Genomic DNA, 22,510 nt, shown 5'->3' on the forward strand with positions numbered 1-22,510 from the left:
AGGTGCACACTATGAATAAGAAAACCTTTTAACCCACTTTTTAACTTGGCTGCACACTTCGTGATCATTTAAGCATAGGTTTTTAAGCATTCGTAGGAGCAATAGACGATCAGGTGCAACTCCATTGTGACCAGTTAGGTTTTTCCTTCTGTACTCTTTTAGTGGGGGTTGTCATTTTCAGGCAGCAGCTGTCACCTCAGATTTGGACTTCCTTCTTTGGCTTGATTTTTGCCTCTATCATGTGGAAAGTTCATGTGCTTGCTGTTCACCTGGATGTGTTGCTACTGCTCCCTGCTTGTGATCTTAAAGCCCCCATCTTAAAAGGCAGTAATGTGCCTGAGAAGGCTTTATAGGTCTCAGTAATAGATTCATAGAATCATCGGGTTGGAAAAGACCTCGGGAGGTCATCAAGTCCAACTCCCTGCCCCAAAGCAGGATTAACCCCAACTAAATCATCCCAACCAGGGCTTTGTCAAGCCGGGACTTAAAAACCTCTAGGGCTAGAGATTCCACCAGCTCCCTAGGTAACCCATTCCAGTGCCTCATCATCCTCCTAGTAAATAGTTTTTCTTAATATCTAGCCTAGGCCTCCCTCACTGCAACTTGAGACCATTGCTCCTCATTCTGTCATCTGTCACCACTGAGAACAGCCTCTCTCCATCCTCTTTGGAACCTCCCTTCAGGTAGTTAAAGACTGCTATCAAATCCTGCCTTACTCTTCTCTTCTGTCACAAATGGAACAATCCTCAAGTCCGTTCAGTGTATGTCACCACCATGGTAGATGAACAGATAGCGGAAGATAAACCAGTCCAAGAGTTCTGAGAACACAGAGGATCAAGACTCTCGGATGGGTGTGGAGATGGTAGTTGTAGATCTCCATTTGGAACAGATAGCTGTAAGTGGAAAGGTGTTATTCATGGTAAATGTTTATTCTCATAAATTAATGACATTTGATCATTTTCAACTTTTTATTCTCATGTATTTGTTAGTAGAGGGTACTTCATCATAAACTATTTTCCTACATCAGATATGTTGTCCTGCAGTTGCACTCTTGTATTTTAAATGTGTCATTTGCACCACTAAAAACCCCCCACACCTTGGCAAGGAACTGCCCCTAGTATCACTATTTGAACTGTTTACTTCTGCATGAGGTATGCAATTGCTTCACCTGCAACTACAAATAAAGGAACAAGTTAGAACAAGTTAGAAATGCACAGTGTCATTGGAGGGAAGGAAGTGTTGATGCCTACCTTTTCCCAAATTATTCTGAATTGAAACTCATGACTAGCTATTAGACCTTACAATATTTTCCCCTTTCTTAGTTCTTATAAAACAGTTTTACATACTTTCTCATACTGCTTTGCTTAGTTGTCCATTTGGTATTAGTTACAACTTTGTTCAAAGATATTCCACCTAAATTATTTTCAGAACCATCATAATCTTGTTTGTCATTTATTCCACGCTCATCCAAACTGTTCTGTTCCTTTTAGGATTTTGTATGATATGGTGACAGTGACTTCTGAGCCTTTTCTATAGAATATTGGCCTGATTTCTTTTGCATTGGGAGGGTATAGGGAAGTTGCTGAATCAAATTGACCACTTTTTGCTGTACTTTCCTCATTATTTTAGGGTTTATACTAGGGAGTTATTTCAAAATAACTCCCCTTATTTTGAATTAACAAGTGGATCATCCACACTAGCAAGCCATTATTTCAAAACCCCTGCTTTCCATAAAGAATAATGCTAATTTCGAAATAGTTATTTTGAAATATCGGTAGTGTGGATGCTCCGATACCACTGTTTCAAAATAACTACTCCCCAGAGTAATCCAAACTAATTACTCCCCAGTGCTTCCTGTGGTTCTAAGTTGAGGTAGTGCGTCCATATTAACAGAGCCTCTTTAGGACTAATTTCGTGGCATTCCCACAGTGTAGACATGCTATTTTGAAATTATTATTTTGGGAGCTATTATTTCGACACAAGTTATTTTGAAATAATTTCCTAGTGTAGACATACCCCAAAGCAGCCAGTTTTTGCAAAGTGTATCCCAAAATGGTTGCATTTGTCTCTTATCCTCCACTGGCATAATTTATCCATATTTGTGTAAGGCACTTACACATCTCACTATTGTATCTACATTTGCAACTGCTTCTAAATAAGGGATACATCCAGTTCAGCCACCAGATTACTCTCTTGCGTGAGAGTACTTTTGAGAATATTCATTCCCATGTTTTCTTTTTCCTTATGTTTACAGTTTTCTACACTGAATTGTGTGAGCCTCTTACTGCATTTGCCCATTCTTGCAGTCTGTGCAATGTATTGTGAAGTTTATCAGGTCATTGGATACATAGAGTGAGGGAAAAAATGTTCCTGGTTTCCTGAAGGGCACCACTTGTCTGTCTGTCTGTCTGTCACAAACTATTTCCATTTCCTAAATTCCACCTGTCTTTGGACTCAGATAGTTCATCTGTGCTTTTTAAGGCCTTCTTGAAACCCCAGCCCCTGATTCACTAGACAAGATCTTCAGTTTTTCAATCTTTGCTGACATTCTTTAACTTCTTTCCCTGAGTGCTTTTTTATTTGAGAGTACCTCTCAGACAGTAGACAGGATGAGCAATGCTTCCATTATCCAAAAATGGGGATCTGAGAAAACAGTTTTATGAAGTAACTCACCTGTAGCTGGCTTTTTCTAAATATATTGTCCCCACCACATAGCTGATTTCTTTATTACTCTTGGGTGACCTTGAGTAGTTTCAGCACTTCCTTTTCCTTTCATGGAAAATGAATCTCAGTCTTTGGCATCAATCCTGCATCCTCCCTAGTGAACACCAAATCCTTCCATAATTGTTATGTTGTCTCCCTTTTCTTTCACCAGACAATCCTTGTTCTATCTTGGACTGCTTCTCCTGAATTTAGCCTTTTAGAGAAAAGTTGTAGTACTTGTTACAGTTTGTGCAGTCTTCATTTTCTTATTTAATTTAGGATCTGCCTACACTGTTGCTGGAGGTATCATTTCCAGCTTGCATAGTCTTACCCCAGCTAGCTTCAATTGAGCTAGTGTGCTAAAAACAGCACGGTAACTTCAGTGATAAGGGAGACGGGGGAAGCTATCTACTCAAGTACTTGGGTCTTGGTTGGGGTTGTACTCAGGCAGCTAGCTTGTGCCACTTCTGAAGCTTAATCAAAGCTGGCATTTGTATGTCAACTAAGCTGGAATAACATTTGCAGCTACAATATAAATGAACCCTTAGTGTTTCTCATTCTTGCTTTCTTCAGTGTCATTCTGATGCTTGCCAATCTGTGTCTTTGCCTGATATTTTTCTCATTTTTGTATTACTTTTTGCATATCTTTATTTATCCACATTGACCTTCTTCTATTCCCATGTGCATGTATTGCCAAAAATTCTATATATCCCACAGGCGCACAGTGCTTTCTTACAGGATATTCTTCCAAGTGCTTTTCCCACATCTTTGTTTGGTCATCTAGCTAATTTCCCTTTCACGTAGAAGGCTGTCTCTTAACTTTATTATCTGTTTCTATTGTTACATTCTTGAGCCAACATGCCTATTTTTATACCTGTGAAGAGCCAACTCCCAGCTTAGTTACACAATTAATATGTCGTAGTTGAACATCTCTCTCTCCTGATTTTTTTTTTTTTGCTGAATTCTGAATTTCAAAAGAAATGAGACACAGAATTCAGCAAAGAAAAAAAATTTCCCTTCTGTTTGAATACCTGTCAATAATTATGGCTTTCATCAAGGTGTCCTCCAAACCTGGAATAAAAATGATTTTAAATGCACATGTCATCAGGATAAATATTTTGAGTACTGTTTCAGAAAATACCATGCTTTCTGAAATTGTACTGAAGGCAATTTTGACCTTTTTATACTTTGTTACAAGTCATTGTCAACAATGGTCTTTTTCCAAGTGTAGACGGTACTTATTTTGGTATGAGGTTAGTTCTGATTAGTCACATCAAGGGCCTGTCTAATGTCTATTTAGGCTAATGACAGAATCCTCCTGACCACAAATGTGTGTAGCATCAGAGCTGCACAGCTCAAAACCAAATCAGAATAGCTTGCTCCCTACTTCCCCTTTTTACCAAGTTTAATCAATTATCAAATCCACACAAAATCTTCTCCATTTTTTTCTATCTTTAATAATGATGTCTATTATCTCTCAACAGTTAACATCTCTCCTGATTTTATTCATATTCTCTGTTTACAGGATCTTTTTGAGTAATACACTTTTTGAGTCACCTTATCATCACTTTGTTCTTTCTAAACAAATGGTGTGTATTGAGTGAATTCCTGTTAACAGCTCTTTCTCATTGCTGGTATTAACTTTGAGTTATATCTCTTCTCTGCATCTCCTTCCTCCAGGACCTGTTGTTTCCCAGCCTTCCTTTATATAGAGAGAGTACTGACCTCTTCTCTGGTTACATGCTCTATATTTGATTAAACCTTCACTTGCTTTTTGCTTCCCACCATGTTTACTTTAACCAGGCTTTAGTTTAGTCATTGGCATTCATTCTTGTGAAACCCAGCTCCATCATCCTTGTTCATATTGAGTACAGTAGTAACTTATTCTCAATTGTGCCTTTTTGCTTTGTGCTCTTTTAGGGTATGTCTAGACTGCATCCCTCTGTCGGCAGAGAGATGCAGATTAGGTAGGTCGACATTGCAAATGAAGCGGGAATTTAAATATCCCGCACTTAATTTGCATAAAAATGGCCACCACTTTTTGCCGGCTCAGCACTTTGTCAGCAAAAATGGCAGTCTAGGGAATCTGCTGAGAAAGAAAGCTTTTTTCGACAGATCCTGTAAACCTTTCTGCAGAAGGCACAAGGGATCTGTCAAAAAAGGCTTTCTTTCTCGACAGATCCCCCTCTAGACTGCCTCTTTTTGCAGACAAAGTGCTGAGTCTGCAAAAACAGTGGCTATTTTATGCAAATTAAGCGCGGGATATTTAAATCCCCACTTCATTTGCAATGTTGACCTGCCTAATCTGCATCCCTCTGCCGACAGAGGGATGCAATCTAGACATACCCTTAGGGTCCACAATGAGGCCTCCACGAGAGAGACCTATCAGAGTCACTCTCTGTTTAGTAACACCTGGGATTAGAAGATATTACCCTGCCAATATTGCATGAGAGTCTTCCAAGTAAATGGGCTTCCTGAATTTTTTATTATATTTATTTCCTTTGTAAAAATCAGTTCAATTGGGGCTCTTTCCTGCTGTGTTTGAAATCAATGGGAGATGTACCACTGACTTCACTGGGCCATTAATCAGGCTATTAATATGTATAATAACAACAATACATGAATATTTTTAATTTTAGAAATTTTACTGATGAGTTAGTGTTCCTTCCTTCCTGAGAATTTTGATTATATCTTTAATTTCTACTTAGTCCCAATACAGCAGATGTGTGTGATGATTTTGTTGCCTAAAGTGACTTACCTAATGATGAGATTACATTCACCGCTCTTCAGGTGGGATGGAAGCTATATCACATGCACCAATGTATAGCTACTATCCTCAACTTTAAGGATTTTCACAGTTCCACTTTTCTCTACTCAGCTGCTCATCTCTTACTGCTTTGCTTCTTCCCAGACACTGAGTAAATCAACTATATAACCCATTTGGCCTCCCTATTTGTTTGATTCACTGTGCGTTCCTGATTTCTATTTGCCATTTCTATGTGCAACCCATATAACATCAAAATAAGTCATATACTTCTTTAGTTGGAGGTCGCTTCATTGGAAATGCACCTTGCCCTAAATTTGCAGTAAAATCTCAGCTTACACAGAGGCAAACAAGTACAGTATACAGTTTGGGTGAATTTACTAATACTGTAGTATATTAATGCTACAATGATAAATTCTACTAATAAAGCTCATTTGATTTTACTCTGTTATGTATTTATGCTAGTAGACTTGTCCCTCTGAGAGGGAGCTCCATATAACAACTTGTAAATTTTTATATTTATGATAAAGCCACAGTCTGAAGTTGGGACCCCATTGTGCTGGGCATTTTTAAACATGTAAAGGAGATGACCCTGCTCTGAAGGGTTACAATAGAAAGACAAGCAGACAAGAGGGGAAGGATGTGATTCTGATAGCTATAAGAGGGAAGAATAATACTAATATCACAATATGTTTGTTATAGTATTATTGTTTATAAACCCTTTTTTAGCAATGGAAATATTTGCTATCTTCAACAAGCCAAAAACCCAACAAAGATGCTGCCAATACTACAGTGTGATGATACCTATGAAGATCTCCAAAAACGGGCAGATGGTCAACAACTTAGAAGCAAATTGGCTGGAGCACATGACAGATCACTTCAGGAAAGGAGGCTTGCTGGTGAACGCCATCTTCAGCCTTGGAATGGTAAATGGTATGGAATTTCCTGAAAGCACTACTCTGTGACTCTCTTTCTCATTTTCCTTTAAAGGGGCTTGCTATATTTGAAGAGAAGACATTTGGTAGGTGTTTTTAGAGTAAGCCAAAGCAGATTTTGTTTTGGATCAGCCTATTTCAGTGATGGAAATAGCCAAGTTTGGTTATTGACTAAGGAAACCTGAGATCATGCCTGATATTTTATATACATTGTAAAGATGCTTCTGCAATTGCAGAAGTACACAAACACAGATAGCATCAGCTTATTTATATGAGTCACTTTTTGATCCTTAAAATAGCATTTAACAAAGAATAGTCTGTTTTTTAACCACATTCTGGAATCACATGCCATATGTGCAGATTACTTGTATATTCCACCCCCACAGCAGCCTGTGAAAGAGTAGTATCTCAACGCTTTAATGCAGTTGAAATAAACTAAGGGAGGCATTTCTATAAACTGCCCTGCTGTACACTGCTTCTGGTCTGAGTGTAGATCACAGCATATACAGCATTGATTCTGTTTATTCATTATCTAATCAAGCTGGCTAGGTTCTTATGGGCACCCAGTACCTGAGTACAGGCAGTCCCCGGGTTACATGGATCCGACTTACATCGGATCCCTACTTACAAACGGGGTGAGGCAACCCCGCAGTAGCTGCTTCCCCCCAGCAGACTAGGGAGAAGCGAAACTAGCGCCTCCCCCAGCAGACCAGGGAGAAGCGGAGCGGCTTTTCTCAGCAGACACCTCAGCTTGAGAATAAAGGACTGAGAGAAGTGAGGTGTGGGAGAACAAAACTGAGCTCTGGAGAAATGTTTGGCTAGAGTTTCCCCTACAATATGTACCAGTTCCGACTTACATACAAATTCAACTTAAGAACAAACCTACAGTCCCTATCTTGTACGTAACCCGGGGACTGTCTGTACTTCACAAAATTATAAAATTTACATATAAATCTCTCTTTTACTTTGTCTTCTCCAGTCTGGAGTGTGTGATAGAGTGTTTTCTTGATAATACAATGAGAAGAGTAGATTAAAGAAATTGGTGGGGGGTTTTTTCTCAAGATTAAGCATCATGATCAGGATCTGAACCCTAATATCTTGGTACCATAACCAGTTCCTAGAAAAACATGGCTACAATACTTCACTTAAAGTTGGATCCTCAGCCCTGTTACAGAAAAGGACAGTATTGATTTAGGTGTCAGGACCCAGAATGGGTGGGAAGGAAATTATTAATACAAAAAAAGGGTTTCGATGATAGACAACAAACACACACTCTAGGAAGAATATGGTACTAGTCCTCTCCCAACTAGGGATGTTAAATATCGGTTAATTGAATAGTCGAGTAACCTCATAACATTTTATTGGTTAGTCGACTATTCTATAGTCCCCAAAGGCAGGGCCATCAACCACTGTATCAGAGGCAGCAGCATGGGGTACCAGGTGGGATAGGTTTGCAAGGGGAGCCAGTTTAAAAAACAGGTCCCCTCACAGACTGGCTGCCTATCGCCCTGTGTTGCTGCTTCTGAGAAGAAGGCAGCAGTGCGTAATGGCAGCAGTCCTTGTCTAGGGAGGTCGGAGCTCCTGGACATGGCGCAAGCCAGAACTGAGCCTGCCCACCTGGCTCTTAATACACTTGAAATGCAGAGCTGAAACAGGAGTAGGTCCTGGACCTGGCATGAGCCAAGACTGAGCCAGGCTGCCTGCCCACCCAGCTCCTAATACACTTTAAACGCAGAGTCGCAGCAGGGGTAGGTCCCAGACCCCTCGCAATCCAGGACTGAGCCAGGCTGCTGGCCAGCTTGCTAAAAAATTTACTGGCAGGGAGAGAGGGAAATGCGTGTTGTATATAGCATTAACCTATAAGCTTTTGCTAATCAGTTAATGGACTACACTATTACATCCCTACTCCTAACTAGAAAAGTAAGGGCCTGATTCTGTGAATGGTTAGTGCTTTTGTATTCTACTGACTTTGTTGAGTTTGCTTAACCTCTTATCAGTAGCTACTTGGTAACTCACTGGATAGAGCCCTGATTTGGGGGCACAACGTCTGTGGCAAAGTGAGACAAGGGCTGCTGCCAGAAGTTTTTCTTCCTCTTTTGCTGCTGAGAGAAGTCTGTTGGCCAATGATAAAATACAAGAAAATGTAATTTATCCTGTTAAAATTCAATTTGGACGTTAAGAGTCAGTCCTAATTTTTTATTCTGTAGCAAATAGCAGTGAAAAGAAGGTCCAAAGTTCACATGATGGAATGCTTTCTCAGAGCTTCCTGGCAAGTCCTATAACTGCTAGTTAACTTGTTTAGAAACAAATGGTCATTTATTTTGTGTATTTATATAAATTGCAGTTTATAAAGTATGAGTCACTGAACCTGATATGCCCAATTTTGTCTGCTTTTTAATACAAGTATTTATTCCTGGCCCCTCATCGGCGTACTGTTCAATGCCTTACATAAAGAATATGAAAAAAAAAATCTGTTATTTAAACATTAAAAGTGCTTTTACATAATATTGCTGTGCGGGAGGTTCATGCACTCAGAAATCATTGAGGAGTGCTTGGGAAATCCCTGCACATAGAGATGAAGAGGGAGTGGAGGATGAGTCTTAAATGTTGTTTGTTTCCTGAACAAACAGAATAGTAGAGTTATCTTAGAATTGTTTAAAAATGGCCAGACCCAGAGTTAAGCTAGACGCAAGATTGTAAAAACACCATTAATTTATAATATTATTAGAATTGTATAATTGTGAAAGCAAAAAGTTTGAAAATCAAGAAAAAGGTATAGAAATAATGAGTTTAGATCATTATTATCAACTTAATCTAAATGTCACAAGATTTAGAAAATAGTCAAGTGTCAACACCATCCTTAACTCTGCCCTTTATCTTTGATCACTTTCAGTTATGGGCCATAAACCGTAACTGTATAAACTGTGGCTAAACCCAGTAGGTTGCAGCTAGAGGCCTGTCCCTTCACTACTGTCATGGTAAAGTTCAAAGACTACAGCATCTAGGGTGCCCATGCATCACCATCAGATTGACTCTACCCATTTAATCTCACATATTGGTCAGAAACCTCATATTCCAAATACGGGTCAGAAGTCAATTCTTCTATATTTATCCATAACAAATTAGTTGTGTTCTCTTCATATTGTAAATCCCTTCTAAGATCTCCTGTGCCCAAGAAAAGTGGAGTTGGCTCTGGTACGCATTTGGCCTATTATCTTGCAATATTATCAACTAGTGGGGCTGGGATTCTTCTCACTTATGCTGAATTTGTGTGAGAGATTAACCAAAGGCTATGACACAGTTCAGATGCCAGGTAGAGTTTATGCCAATATCTTTCACTCAGTAAGAACAGTTGCAACATAAAGGTTAGCTTCATAGATGAAGTGGCATAATAGTTCTAAGACAGCAGTGGAAAAATTGTTGCCCACTAGTATAGCTGTCATGATAAAATAAGAAATCTTTTTTTCCATACCCTTCATTTAATTCACAAGCAAGAACATTACAACAGCATTTTGCCAACAAAACTGCATTAAATATTTATACGTTCAAGTGAAAATAGCTTTTTGTGCACAGTGGGGGAGAATCTTTACCTTAATAAAAAATGCAGTGATAATGGACCATTTGCTGGTGAAGGAGGGTGATTTAACCTTTGTATTCTGAGCCCTCGCTCTAAGAAAGAATGAAGTTACATGAGTTAGGAGAATGGAAAGAAAAAAATGACACCTTGAATCAGACAGAATTGAAACTGGGTTTGTTTTAATAGCATGACCAGCTATGCAGCCCAAGGAACCGTTGCTAATGGAAATGGCACAGTGTTTAACTGCAGCACCGGGCTTGCTAACTCAGTATTTGTGAACTCACTAATTGAATATAATACACTGACTTCCACGAGATTAATCACACTAATGAAGAGATTATTGAAAGATGAAAATAACACACAGACATGAGGGAGAAGATAAAATTTCTGGCTTGGCAGATGGTGTAACTACTGCAGACTACAGCAGAAATTATAAAAGAGAGTCTTTGTTGTGTGGACTGCTAAGTTTTGGATGGATGATTTTTTAGACTTGAGACATGATGGTTCTCTTCCAGAACATACATGTGTTTGCGCACTAGGGTAAATACTTAAACACATGAGAATGGCCATACTGGGTCAGACCAAAGGTCCATCTATCCCAGTATCCTGTCTTCCAACAGTGGCCGATGGCTGATATATGTACTGTATGTTGAGCTGGATATATAAATTCCAGCTTGAGGAGACATACCCATGCTAGCAGTGACCAAGTTAGTGTGCTAAAAATAGCGTAGCTGTAGCACTGCAAGCTGGAGGCTGGGCTAACCAACCCAGGTATGTAACTGTCCCAGATGCTCAGAATGTACTTGGGGTGTCTAGTTCCTCCTGCTGTCCCTGCTACTATGGCCATGCTCTATTTTTACTTTGCTAGCTCAATTAGAGCTAGTGGGGGTATATCTCCTCAAGTTGGAATTTACAACTCCAGAGCAAAGTGCAGATGTACTGTTAGTAGCTTCAATAGGTGGTGCTCATTGTACTCAGCAAGGGCTCCTTGTATCCCTCCATTTCCCCTGCCCCCAAGCTCCCTGTGTGATTCCCTTCCATCCTGCTTTATTTCAGGGACTCACTTCAGCTTCCTCCACTCCTTCCCCATATGCTGGCAGTATTATGTGTCCTCCATTCCCTTCTCCTCCCACAGCAGTTGCTCTGTGCCCCATGCTTCTTTTTCCTTCCCACCCTATCCCACATCCCCCCTTTCTTTACCCATGCCTGTCTCAGCCATCCTTCCATCACGCACATGCTATTTATCTTCTCCACCTCTGCACAACATGCCATAAGTGGCACATGACCAGGATTTATCACCAAATTTGGTTTGCTAGTTGAATCATTAGCTTCCCTGGGTTGGGCTGGGTACTGACGGGAAGTGCAATGTGAACGCTTATCCATGCCCCTTCCCCCATTTATTTGCATATGTGAGTGCTGTGGATTGTTCATGAAGAGACAGCTGTGCAGTGGAATGGAGCACAGATAATGATTTAAGAGTAGGCTCAGATGTGCATGTGCTGGTTTGTTCTGACCCCTCCAATAGGGGTCGGTGAACAGGTTGAGACCATAGTAATTCAAGATATGAAAAGGTATCTCATTGGATTTTTGTAGGGAATACACATAACCTGCACAAAGCATCTCCCAAATATAACCTTTCTCTTGTATCATTTAGACCAGGATATCATTAGTTCGTTGACAACACTTTGTTTTTTTGGCTATCCCCTCCATTATCATTGCCTGTTTGGCATCAGAACAGAGGGGTGACTAGAACTGTTTCTTTTTGACGGAAGAGGTTTTTCTGCCTTTGTGGTTTCAAAAAGTTGTATCTTTTCAAAAACTTCAATCAAAAACACGTATAATATTAACTCCATGTAAATCTCTTCCCTGCCAAACTTATCAGACTGAGTCATAGGAAAATCCATTTCCAAGGTTTGAGAAGTGAAATAAATCAGGGCCACAGATTTTGGAGCTTTCTTGCTGTGCATTCCATTTTATTTTTTTCCACTCCTCTACATGGCTCTGTTTATCCTGAAGTGTATTTACTGAGCCTCACTTAACCCCCTTCCTCCATTTTTGTTCTGTGCTTTGTTTACAATGTAGTAATCTGGCTAGTGGCTCCCTTTGGATACAGTTCCATTGCCTTTGATACTGTCTTCGGTTGGTGCTTTCTTGAATTCCAATTAGTGTAACTGTTTATAGGTGGCTCCCCATCCAAAAAAAGAGATGTTTTATGCAAAGAAGCTGTGCAGCTTGGCCAAAATGGAATCGAAAAGCTTCTGTTTCCAGTGCCTGGAAGAGGCAATACAATGAGGTTTTCCTAATATTTGCTCTGTGTTGGAGACATATGCCAATGTACAGGCAGATATTTTCCTTATATATACCGCCCCTCTTCTGTCTCACGGTTAAACTAGAATTGTAATAAATATTAAAACCTTGCACATATAGCTTAGAGAGCTTTTGCAGTAGCGTTATTATCCCCATTTTATAGATGGAATAAATGAGAGATTAAGTGGCTTGCCTAAAGTGCAGAGTGAGTCGGTTTGAGAGTGGAAAATAGGTCTTTTATATCTCAACCTTGAACTTTTCCTCGGATCTCTGTCTTGAAAAATTAAAGCATTTATTTATGCTTTGCCATTTATTCTGTTGCCTGATATAGGTTTGGCGTGTGCACTGTCTATACAAATTGGGTGATATTCTGCATCTAAATCTAAGGCCTATAAGTGCCATTTTTGAATGAAATATATATCATACTCCTTGGCCAGCCATGTACATATAGTGTGCGTTTGTCTAAGTCTCCTGTAGCCCAGCACCTTAGTCAAAAATTTCCTTTTTGTTGTTTGAACAGAGTGATCTACTTAAGGCCAAAAAGGAAGAGCCTGTTGGCCAGTCATTGCTTTGCAGTCCAGTTAGTCTAGTTTGCAGCCCTGTGTTTTAAGGACAGAATGAAACTTCTTGGAACCCTTTTTTAATTCTAAAAGGGATTTCAGGAACATTATGGGTGGTGGAAGAAACAGGTAAGTGAGGAAAATGACATGTTTCCCTGATGCTTTTGGCATCCCCAAAGAATCCTAAAAGAAATCACTAACAGGATGTTTACATATTTCTTCTTTAGGCCTAAGCTGACAAAAATAGCTTTTGTTATTCTGGGTGCGAATAATTTGCACCTGCAGTTGCACTCATTTAGAGCCTAATGACTTGATTGAACCTTTAAAAAAGAAAAACGTAAAAAACAAGGAATAGTTTTGCAGCACCTTAAAGACTAACAAAACATGTAGATGGTATCATGAGCTTTCATGGATACAACTCACTTCTTCAGTTGTGTGCCCACAAAGCTTATACTACCATCTACATGTTTTGTTAGTCTTTACGGTGCTGCAAAATTATTTGTTGTTTTTTATGTTTTTCCAATTACAGACTAACTCGGCTACCCCCCAAAGCTTTTAAAAACAGAGTACTGTATTTCAACGTGAAATAGGTGCAAAATAACTGGTGCAAATGCTTACACCTGCAGTTCCAGGACTAAAGAGTCCCAGTGGAGGGCTAGCAGCTGGGAGCCCTGTGGGCCATCTGCTCAGCAAGCTGCCAGCGGGACCAGGAGCCCGGTGCACCCCAGCAGGGCCGTGCCAGCAGGGCTGGGAAGCCTAGTGGGGCCGGCAGGGCAGCAGGGGCCAGTCACAGGCTCCAGCCATGACCAGGCCAACGTGGCGGAGGCGGTGGCAAGGGGACCAGAAATGACCTCCCGTGGTCCAGCAAAATCTCTCGTCCTAAACCAGCTAGGTCCCAAGTATGCTGGACCAGGGAAGTACAACCTGAATCTGAATTATTCTCATTCACTTTAGCTGAACTGTATGGTATGGAAGTCTCTGCACGTGTCTTTTATTATTAACATGCTGAAGGGAAAGATCAGATTTTTATAATTATTGAAGTAGAATGACTTGCTGTATGTAAGATGTCTACTACTAGGCAGCTTACAAAAACCTCTTGTTTTAGCAGATTCCATGCAAGGCTTCACAGATGGAGTGTTTGTCTTTGAAGATCTTTCCATGGAAGATAATAAAACTATACGGGGCTATGATGCTATTGTTGTGGAACAATGGACTGTCCTGGAAGTAAGTATATCATTTACTATATTTTTTCCACCCTCACCATATTGTAATATTTTGCTAAATCAAAACCCAGCGAGATGGTGTAGTAGACTTTTATATATGTCAGAAATACCATATGGTTTACTGAAGTAAAGGAAAGAGGGTCTGAAAATTGAGTGTTGTGGTAAGTTAACCATAAGTGGGATGCATACACAGCTTGATAAGATTATGCATCTCATGTTGCACATTGCAATTGCCAGCTATACTTAGGGGCATGGGTGGTGGTGACAGATAGAACCCGAGCCCCCTCTGTTTCAAAAACATATGCCTCTGCTACATGAACTATAAAGAGTCTCCATCAGTTGTCATGGCAACATAATCACAAATGCTAGCTCAAGTCCTAATATTACGTCCGTTACAGGGGAAGTGGTACTAAAAAGATAGCTGTCTTAGATAGACATAGATGCCAGGAGTACACATAGTGACTAGTAATTAGCTTTCTAGTGGCCAACACAAAAAGAACTGGCCAGACTGATGGTCAGCACACCTAGAGTTCAGTGTTTGCAGAAGGAGAGGAACAGGAATAGAGTGCAGAAAAACTTAGCATGCAGCATATTGCCTTTTTATTATGAAGCCAGTAGAAAGACACTTTGGACCAGGCCCAAAGGTGTAGTTCTCCAGGTACAGGCAAAACTGCATACAAGTATGCTAGTTCAGTTAACCTGAGCCTCCTCTAAAATGAAGGATCAAATGGAACAATGCATTTGTATTATTACTCACGTTTTACTTTAATTTGCCTTTTGTATGTCTGTTTCAGAGGTGCCAGAAAAAATAGCATGTATTTAAAAAGATAATGACTAAGGTTCTAGTTTGATATGCGGAGTAAGAGAGTATAAAATCCTGAGAGCAGCTTAAACAAAGCATGGTTCCACAAAAAGTATGCTTTAGCAAAAAATGTTGCTGGGCAACTACCAGTTTAAATGTGTAAAATTCTTACCAGCTAAAAGTGAAGTACCACTGTTGTTAGCCGTTTTCAAAAGATGAGCTCTGGCTTAGTGGAATGAAATGGCCATACAGTAATGTTCAGAGATCATATCAAAGAATAATGTGGGCATTCTGCTAATGGTTGGCCTTCTTATGGCTAAATATTTTTTGTCTTATGCTCACTCTTAATAAAGAGTCCTTTTTGCATTTGTCTATGACTAAATTGTGGCATTAAGTCAGAGCCCTGTGAAGAGTGTCCATGAGCCATTGCATCTCACAGAGGCATTGCATCCTAATGTGTACAATGCCTCCACATGTTCTTAGCAATTGACATTGCAGAAATTTTTATAGAAGCTGCGCCATCTGCTCCTTTCCAGGTTAAGGAGTTATGTCTGGTTTGAGGTGTCTGCTGCTTGTAACAGTACTACACAGAAGCAGTCCTCATACTAAGGAGCACACAGTAAAACTGTGGTCAGCCCTTATGTTTATGTAAGTGAGAGTCAGGGAGAGGGTTGTTTTTTTCTGACCTCAGTTGTCTTGCTTACTCAACTACAATGTAGCTTGCCTATGCTTTAAGAATGCATTTTAAAACCAAAAGCGACAAGGAGTCCTGTAGCACCTTATAGACTAACAGTTGTATTGGATCATAAGCTTTCGTGGGTAAAGCTTTCGTGTCACATGCATCTGACGAAGTGGGTCTTTGCCCACGAAAACTTATGCTCCAATACAACTGTTAGTCTATAAAGTGCTACAGGACTCCTTGTCGCTTTTGCAGATCCAGACTAACACGGCTACCCCTCTGATACTTTTAAAACCAAGTTATTTTGGCATTTATTTTTGAAAGTGCTTGACTTTTTTCTTGATAAATATTCCTAATATAGAACTCGAATTGTTAAGGAGAGGGTATATAAACAGGTAAAACTCTTGGAAAGGTACAAAGCCTTCCCTGTCTTGCTATAAACAATGCCTTACTTTGGTCTGCATAAATTTTAACTGTTCTGGATGTTAAGTATCAGGGACCTCAGAGAAAACAATAAATACTCATCTTGTGAATTTCCACAGGAAACTTTGGAAGTCTTACTGGTTTCTTTCAAGGTACAAACCTTAAAGCTGTATATTTTCTTTGCTATTATTGCTGTATAAATTTAAACATTTATTGCATTTTCTTTAATTCGATTGCAGCAAATTTGATCATTGATCATATCAGTTGAGTTTGTCTTGATAGATTTTTGGGTTATGTTTTCCTCATTGGATATGGCATGAGAACACTCCCCCCAAACCAACCAAGACTTTGAGAAGTGAAAATTGGAAGTGACTTCTGAAGGACTGGAAAGAATTCAAAAAACTTTTTAAAAAGGAGTAAGAAGGAACACATTTCAGAGGCCAGTGGGCCAACAAGCAAATACAACTCACTTAAAAGAATGCCATGCATATCCATATCCAGGGTGTGCTATTGTTTCAACCCTCACATTCTGCCTTTGTAATTGTCTATCAGACATAGTTGTTTTTCATGGGACTACATTGGGATGGGCTTTGGAGCCAGTGTTAATTGGATAATTTCTTCAAGTCTCTTGAGCACCCTTTTCTAGGGCCAACTTCTTCTCTTGAGCAAACACTTCATCAAAATGTAGAGTAAAATAGGTGCTTTGCATGTGGCATTGTTCAGGATACAGAAGAATATCTAGGCATAACTGTAGTATACCAGGTGTTAAAATCATCAGTATTCATACAGCAGGTAACAGGCATATCTGATGGGAATAACTGTCTGGGCCAAATTAATCCCTGGTGCAATTCCATTGAATTGATTGTAAAATGGGTCATTAATTAGTTAGGATGTGGATTTGAATTGGGAGGATCTAGATATGTATAACTCAGGTGCCATGGTTAGATTATCACCTGATATAACTTGAGATCAGGATGGCCTGGATGCTGTCGGGCAGCTCTGGTCCTCATGTTTATGTTGATCCTAAGAAACTCTTGCATCCAAACTAATTCAAGAAGATTAAGAGCCAATGAATTTATCATTTAAGTGGAAAAGTATCTCAGAGGTTTGCTGGGAAGCCATGTAAACTAGCTGTCCATGACATTCTTTCCCTTAAGAAAGCCCAGCATTGGTGTTCCTATCATTCTGACTGTTTTGCTTAAAATCCCTGACTGAGATTGGGGCTGTACTATGCTAGGTTCAAACATATTAAAAAGGCAGTCCCTTCTCAGAAGAGCATATAGCCTAAACAGACAGGCTACGTCTAGACTGGCATGATTTTCCGGAAATGCTTTTAATGGAAAAGTTTTCCGTTAAAAGCATTTTCGGAAAAGCACATCTAGATTGGCAGGACGCTTTTCTGCAAAAGCACTTTTTGCGGAAAAGCATCCATGGCCAATCTAGACGCGCTTTCCCGCAAAAAAGCCTCGATCGCCATTTTTGCAATTGGGGCTTTTTTGCGGAAAACAAATCTCTGCTGCCTACACTGGCCCTTTTGCGCAAAAGTTTTTCGGAAAAAGACTTTTGCCCGAACGGGAGCAGCATAGTATTTCCGCGAAAACACTAACAATCTTACATGAGATCGTCAGTGCTTTTGCGGAAATTCAAGCGGCCAGTGTAGACAGTTGGCAAGTTTTTCCGGAACAGTGGCTGCTTTTCCGGAAAAAGTGGCCAGTCTAGACACAGCCCCCAGGTAGAGAGTAGAAGTTGGAACAGAGGCAGAGAGAGGTAAAGTGAACGAGTCAGTGGAAAAGATAGTATGGGGCCTGGGACAGGCTGGAAAACAAAAAATCAGTTTGGGAAAAATGTTGAGGTTTTGATTTTGTTTTCGTTCCACATCAGAAGAAACTTTTATGAGAATGAGAGACAACGCCTAGTGTGGTGATTATGATGCTTACTTGGAATATGGGGTATCCAGGTTTAAATCCCTGCACTGTCTGCTTCAAAGCGGAGACATCCATATCCCAAGTACGTGTCCTAATCTTTTGGGCTTTTAGAGTTAATCTCTCACTCTCTTCCCGAGAGTGGTTTGGTAGTTGGTAGTTTGGTAGAGTGGTTTGGTAGTTGAAAATATTCAGTGGTTCAGTGAGATTGACTCTATAGCCTGATGGTGAGGATACTCTGCTAGTATGTGGAAGGATCCCAGTGTAAGTCTGCTAAATTCAGAGCCAAGAATTGAACCTGCCTCTCAGATGAGTGTCAAAGCCAATATTATGTTTCAGTGAATAGGCATTTTCTGACAACAAAAGTTATGTAAAATTTCCCACCTGGCTTTAATTAGAACCTTGGCTGCCTGGCTCCTATGCCTGTCCAGTAGACCAAACTGCCTCTCAACCACACATTTTTAGAATTTACCTCTGTTCTTAGACAAATGCAGAGAAATCAAGTGGCAGAGAAGGATATCTGGAGAGAGAGGGACTTAAGGACAAAGATAACAGAACTCACTCACGCCGTGTCTACGCTGGCATGTTGTGTCGCCAAAACCTGCCTTTTGGCAACAAAACAGTACGGGTGTTTACACTACAGTGCAATGTTTATCAGGAAAAACACTCAGTTTTTTGGCACCAAAATACTTTCATCCCTGGAAGGACTCTACTGTGTTTTGTCAAGAGAACTGGCTTTCGCCAGTATCCCACAATGCCTGTCATGATGGCTGTGCTCAGTGTTTTGTGATCTCTGCTGCCCTGCAGGCTTGTGCCCTTTCCCTTTCAAAGTTTACGTGTGTATCTGACAGCTGAGTGAGCTGCTCCGTTTGGAGAAAAACAAAAAACAAATAATGGGAATGCTTCTGTTTTGCTGCTGCAGGAGGAGGTCTGGAGTGATTGCTGTGCTGCTTTGACATTCCTTAGAACGGAGAGCTCACAGAGCTATGAGGGAATCCCAAGAAGCACAGGGATGAACTCTGCCTTCTCACAACACTGCACTGGGGGAGATTTACACACGTTGCTTTGCTCTCTATCTGTTGATAGGGGAGCTAGCAACATAGCCGCGAAATGTTGACCGTGGGAGGACTTTTGCACGTTGACAGCACTTTTGTCACCAAACCTTCCCAATGTAGACATAACTCCATTATGTATCAGGCTATCTGGAACCCTAATAAGTGATTTGCCTCTCCTACAGATACACCAAAGAATCATCATCAGAGTTTTCCAGAGGGGTGAAGTGTCTGGTTAACCCAAATTTTCTCATCCTAATGCAAACTCATGGTTTGAGCATTGTAGACTATTCTAATCTTTTCTAAAAACCCATCCTGTCAGAACATGTCTGTCTTGTACCAGGCAGGTGGAAGAAACACCACAAACAGTCAGAAATTCATGGATAAATTGACTCCCATTTCGGGCTTATATCAGACCTGTTTATCTTGAAGCCTCAGAATTTTTGGGATGGAATCAGAATTAAAAGTAAATTTCAGAGTAATTTCTGGAGAGCTTATCCAACTTCCGTCCCATGTTAGTGTTTCATCTGTGGATAAGAACTTGTTTATCAAATATGTTGTGTTTTTTTTAAACTGTGCTCCAATTTTAAAAAATCCAGCCACATCTATGAAAGATAAGATGTCATATGTCTTTAGTACAATCAATAATAGTAATAAATAAAAAGAAAATTATAACCTGCTTTTATACAGTGCTTTGCATCAGCAGATCTCAAAGCACTTTACAAAGATAAGTCACTCTATCGAGACTAAATAAAAGGTAAACTTTTTCAATAATCATAAAGGCAAATGGGGGGAATTGGCATGCCTCTCTGCAGAGAAAATGTTGCCTGTTTAATTGCTATTAAACAACAGTAATGCTTCGAAGTGTAATAGTGAGAACAAGCAGAACACTCTGATGCACTTGGTATGTGTGTAAAATGTCAGTTTGCAAGAGGATGTAAAGCTGCAGCTGTCACAGTATGCGGTCCGCCAAGCAACTGACAGGATGTAACAGCTCTGAGTTATTTAACTGTTTCCACTCAGACAAAATAGAACGGTGGTATCTTTGCAAATGTCCAGAGGACTCTTACTGATTAAATGCTTCCCTCAACCCTGTTGCTTTAACCCTAAAAATGTCAGGCCGCATCATTTCCACTACAGTCTGTGAGCTCTAGCATTAAAACTTCTTTGATGGCTTTAATTCTGCTTATGCAGGCAAATGTGGGTAGGCAGCTCTGATTAATCAAAGAATGGATAGCTTCCCTTCGCCCCAACTCTAATCTGTCACCTTCTCTTTCCTGCACCCAAGAAACAGAACATGTTGCCAGATTAACCAGCACTTCATTAAAATGCAGTGCTATAACTAATTATTTCAAATATTTGCATTGTTTCTTACTGGTGAGTAACGTTTATTCTAAAAATATTTTCCATGGCTAAAGTATATTTCCCCACTGTGCATCTTCAGCTCTCACTATCATGTTTTTTTCTTTTATATGTGTGCAGCGTCTTGATTGAAATTAGACTATGACCTTCCAGATATATTGTTATGTTGCACTGTCTGGTAGAATGGAAGTAATGTGATGTAGTATCAGCAGTAGGTGTGGTAAATGTTCATAATGTAGTATCTTCTCCAGTCCACTATTTCTTGCTGCTAAGCCTGGGTGACAAGTTTCCTTAATTCCGTGTTCTTTCTGGGAATTTCTCAGGACGTCTGGCCTTAATTTGGCTTTAAATCTGATTCATGTCAGATTCCAGTCAGTTTGGTGGGCTTGGTCTCCTCACTTTGGCTATACTTGTCGGTTTGTGGTCGTGAGAGAGACGTGGGACTAGAATAGCAGGAGCGTTGAAGGTGATGAGTACTAAATTCAGTCCTGCGAAAGGCCTGTTCCACATAGAAGTGATCTGCTGAGTGGGAAAAGTATTGGTGTTTTGTCCCTTTTTTGCTTCTTTCTTATATATATCTCGCTAAAAAGATTGGGAACAATGATTTTTTAAAAAGCTCTTTAAATCTTTATTTCTTGTCTTGAAAATATAACAAAAATGCCAAGTCTGACTTTCCCCTGGTTTTGCTGGATTTTAGTTGGGAAATCTAGAAATGTGGATTCAGACCTTTTTCAGCCCTTGATTGGAGAGATGGGAATATTAAAGTTCTAACAAAGACAGCGTTTCTTCTATTTATAAAGGGCTTGAGTTAAATAGAACAAGCAGACAAAATACAGAGTTTTAAACAGGCTTAATAATGATTACTTTCCTTCTCATTCATGTTTTGCTTTGGTATCTGTGATCTTGTCATAAACCTATTAGTTGTCCACGCATCCAAAGAGTCTTCAAGGAAAATAGAGAAGGGCAGACACACACCTGAATTTCCAATCTGGAAATGAGCAGGAAAAAAGTTCTTCTAGTCCTTTATTTTTCATAAAGAACCAAAAAGGCCATTGGATGCTGTGCATACCACTTCTCCAGACTAAGGATGCGTCTACACTGCACTGGTTTTCCAGAATAACAGCTGTTATTACGGAAAACAATACTAGTGTCCACATTTTAAAAATTGAAATAACGGTGGGCTTTTTCTGGCATTGCTAAACCTCATTCCAAAAGGAGTGACGCCTCTTCTGAAAAAGCTCTTACGGAAGAGGGTGTGTGTGGACACTCCACTGCTGCTATGTTGAAGTAGCTTGTCACCAGGGCCATTCTAAAGTTATTCCTTCGCAGTGCTTCCTGGGGCTCTAAATCGAGATAGCGCATCCACATTAGGGGACCCTGCCTCGGACTAATTTTGAGGCTTCCCTGTAGCATGGATGCTCTATTTCAAAATAAGCTTTTCCAGAAGATATCTTCCGGAAAAGCTTATTTCGAAAGAAGCTTCCAGTATAGACATACCCTCTGTCTGAATGGGCCAGTATGTTTGTGAGATCTTTGGAAGCAGGCCAGAGGATCCATGACTACACATATCCAGTGGCCCAAACCCTGAATAGAGGAGGGCAATGACTGCTCTTCCATTGAGTGAAATAGTGGTAATGGAATGAAGGGTCAGCTCTTAGCTCTGTGACCTGCCTAAAGAGAGGCTGGGTGGTAAATTTCATACTGGTGGACTTGTCATTACGAAGGCTGATTACTTAGGCTTTGTCAAGGGAGGAGGTTGAATTTCACTTTGGGTGACTTTCAATAGGAAGCTGTGTGGACAACATTGAACAGTGTGTGCTATGAAGTGTGTCTGGCTATCATCAGAGATACAATTTCTTGAGCAATAAATGAGCTAATTTTTTTTCTCAAAAATTTTTGACTGACAGATGATAGAACCAGTACCAAAGTAAAACTACGTGAGAGTCCATTAGTGCCTAATTAAACAGGTGTCACAAAAATGTAGCTACTGAAATACTCCAGATGCATTCTATGGTCTAGACAAATTGGTTTAAAAAAATACACTGATAAAAATTGTTTGATAATATTTCTCATGCCCTTTGGCTAAGAATGTGACAGTTTCCCACAGTACTGACTGTGAGACTTGCCACGGAAATGTTAGTTTAAAATATTTACTAAGACACTTCATAGTGAGAAGCGAACTGTAGTGGTGCATTAGCCAC

The 22,510-nt window shown here is 40.0% G+C and overlaps 2 protein-coding genes across 4 annotated transcripts in view; one reads left to right on the forward strand and one right to left on the reverse strand.

Moving 5' to 3' along the window:
- RFTN1 (raftlin, lipid raft linker 1) overlaps positions 1 to 22,510 on the forward strand; it is a 120,045-nt gene that overhangs the window by 80,364 nt on the left and 17,171 nt on the right. For 2 of the 3 annotated variants that reach the window (XM_014578660.3, XM_006133255.4), the window contains exons 6-7: positions 6,197 to 6,400; positions 13,952 to 14,070. In XM_014578660.3, coding sequence (XP_014434146.1) covers positions 6,197 to 6,400; positions 13,952 to 14,070 — 323 coding nt within the window. The remainder of the gene's footprint in view (positions 1 to 6,196; positions 6,401 to 13,951; positions 14,071 to 22,510) is intronic. The other variant, XM_075922109.1, reaches the window with a different exon arrangement.
- Positions 1 to 22,510, reverse strand: part of OXNAD1 (oxidoreductase NAD binding domain containing 1) — a 98,964-nt gene that overhangs the window by 16,665 nt on the left and 59,789 nt on the right. The gene's annotated exons all lie outside the window — the stretch shown is intronic.

The sequence above is a fragment of the Pelodiscus sinensis genome, chromosome 2 (assembly GCF_049634645.1).
Source record: "Pelodiscus sinensis isolate JC-2024 chromosome 2, ASM4963464v1, whole genome shotgun sequence".
In the NCBI taxonomy this organism is placed as follows: Eukaryota; Metazoa; Chordata; order Testudines; family Trionychidae; genus Pelodiscus; species Pelodiscus sinensis.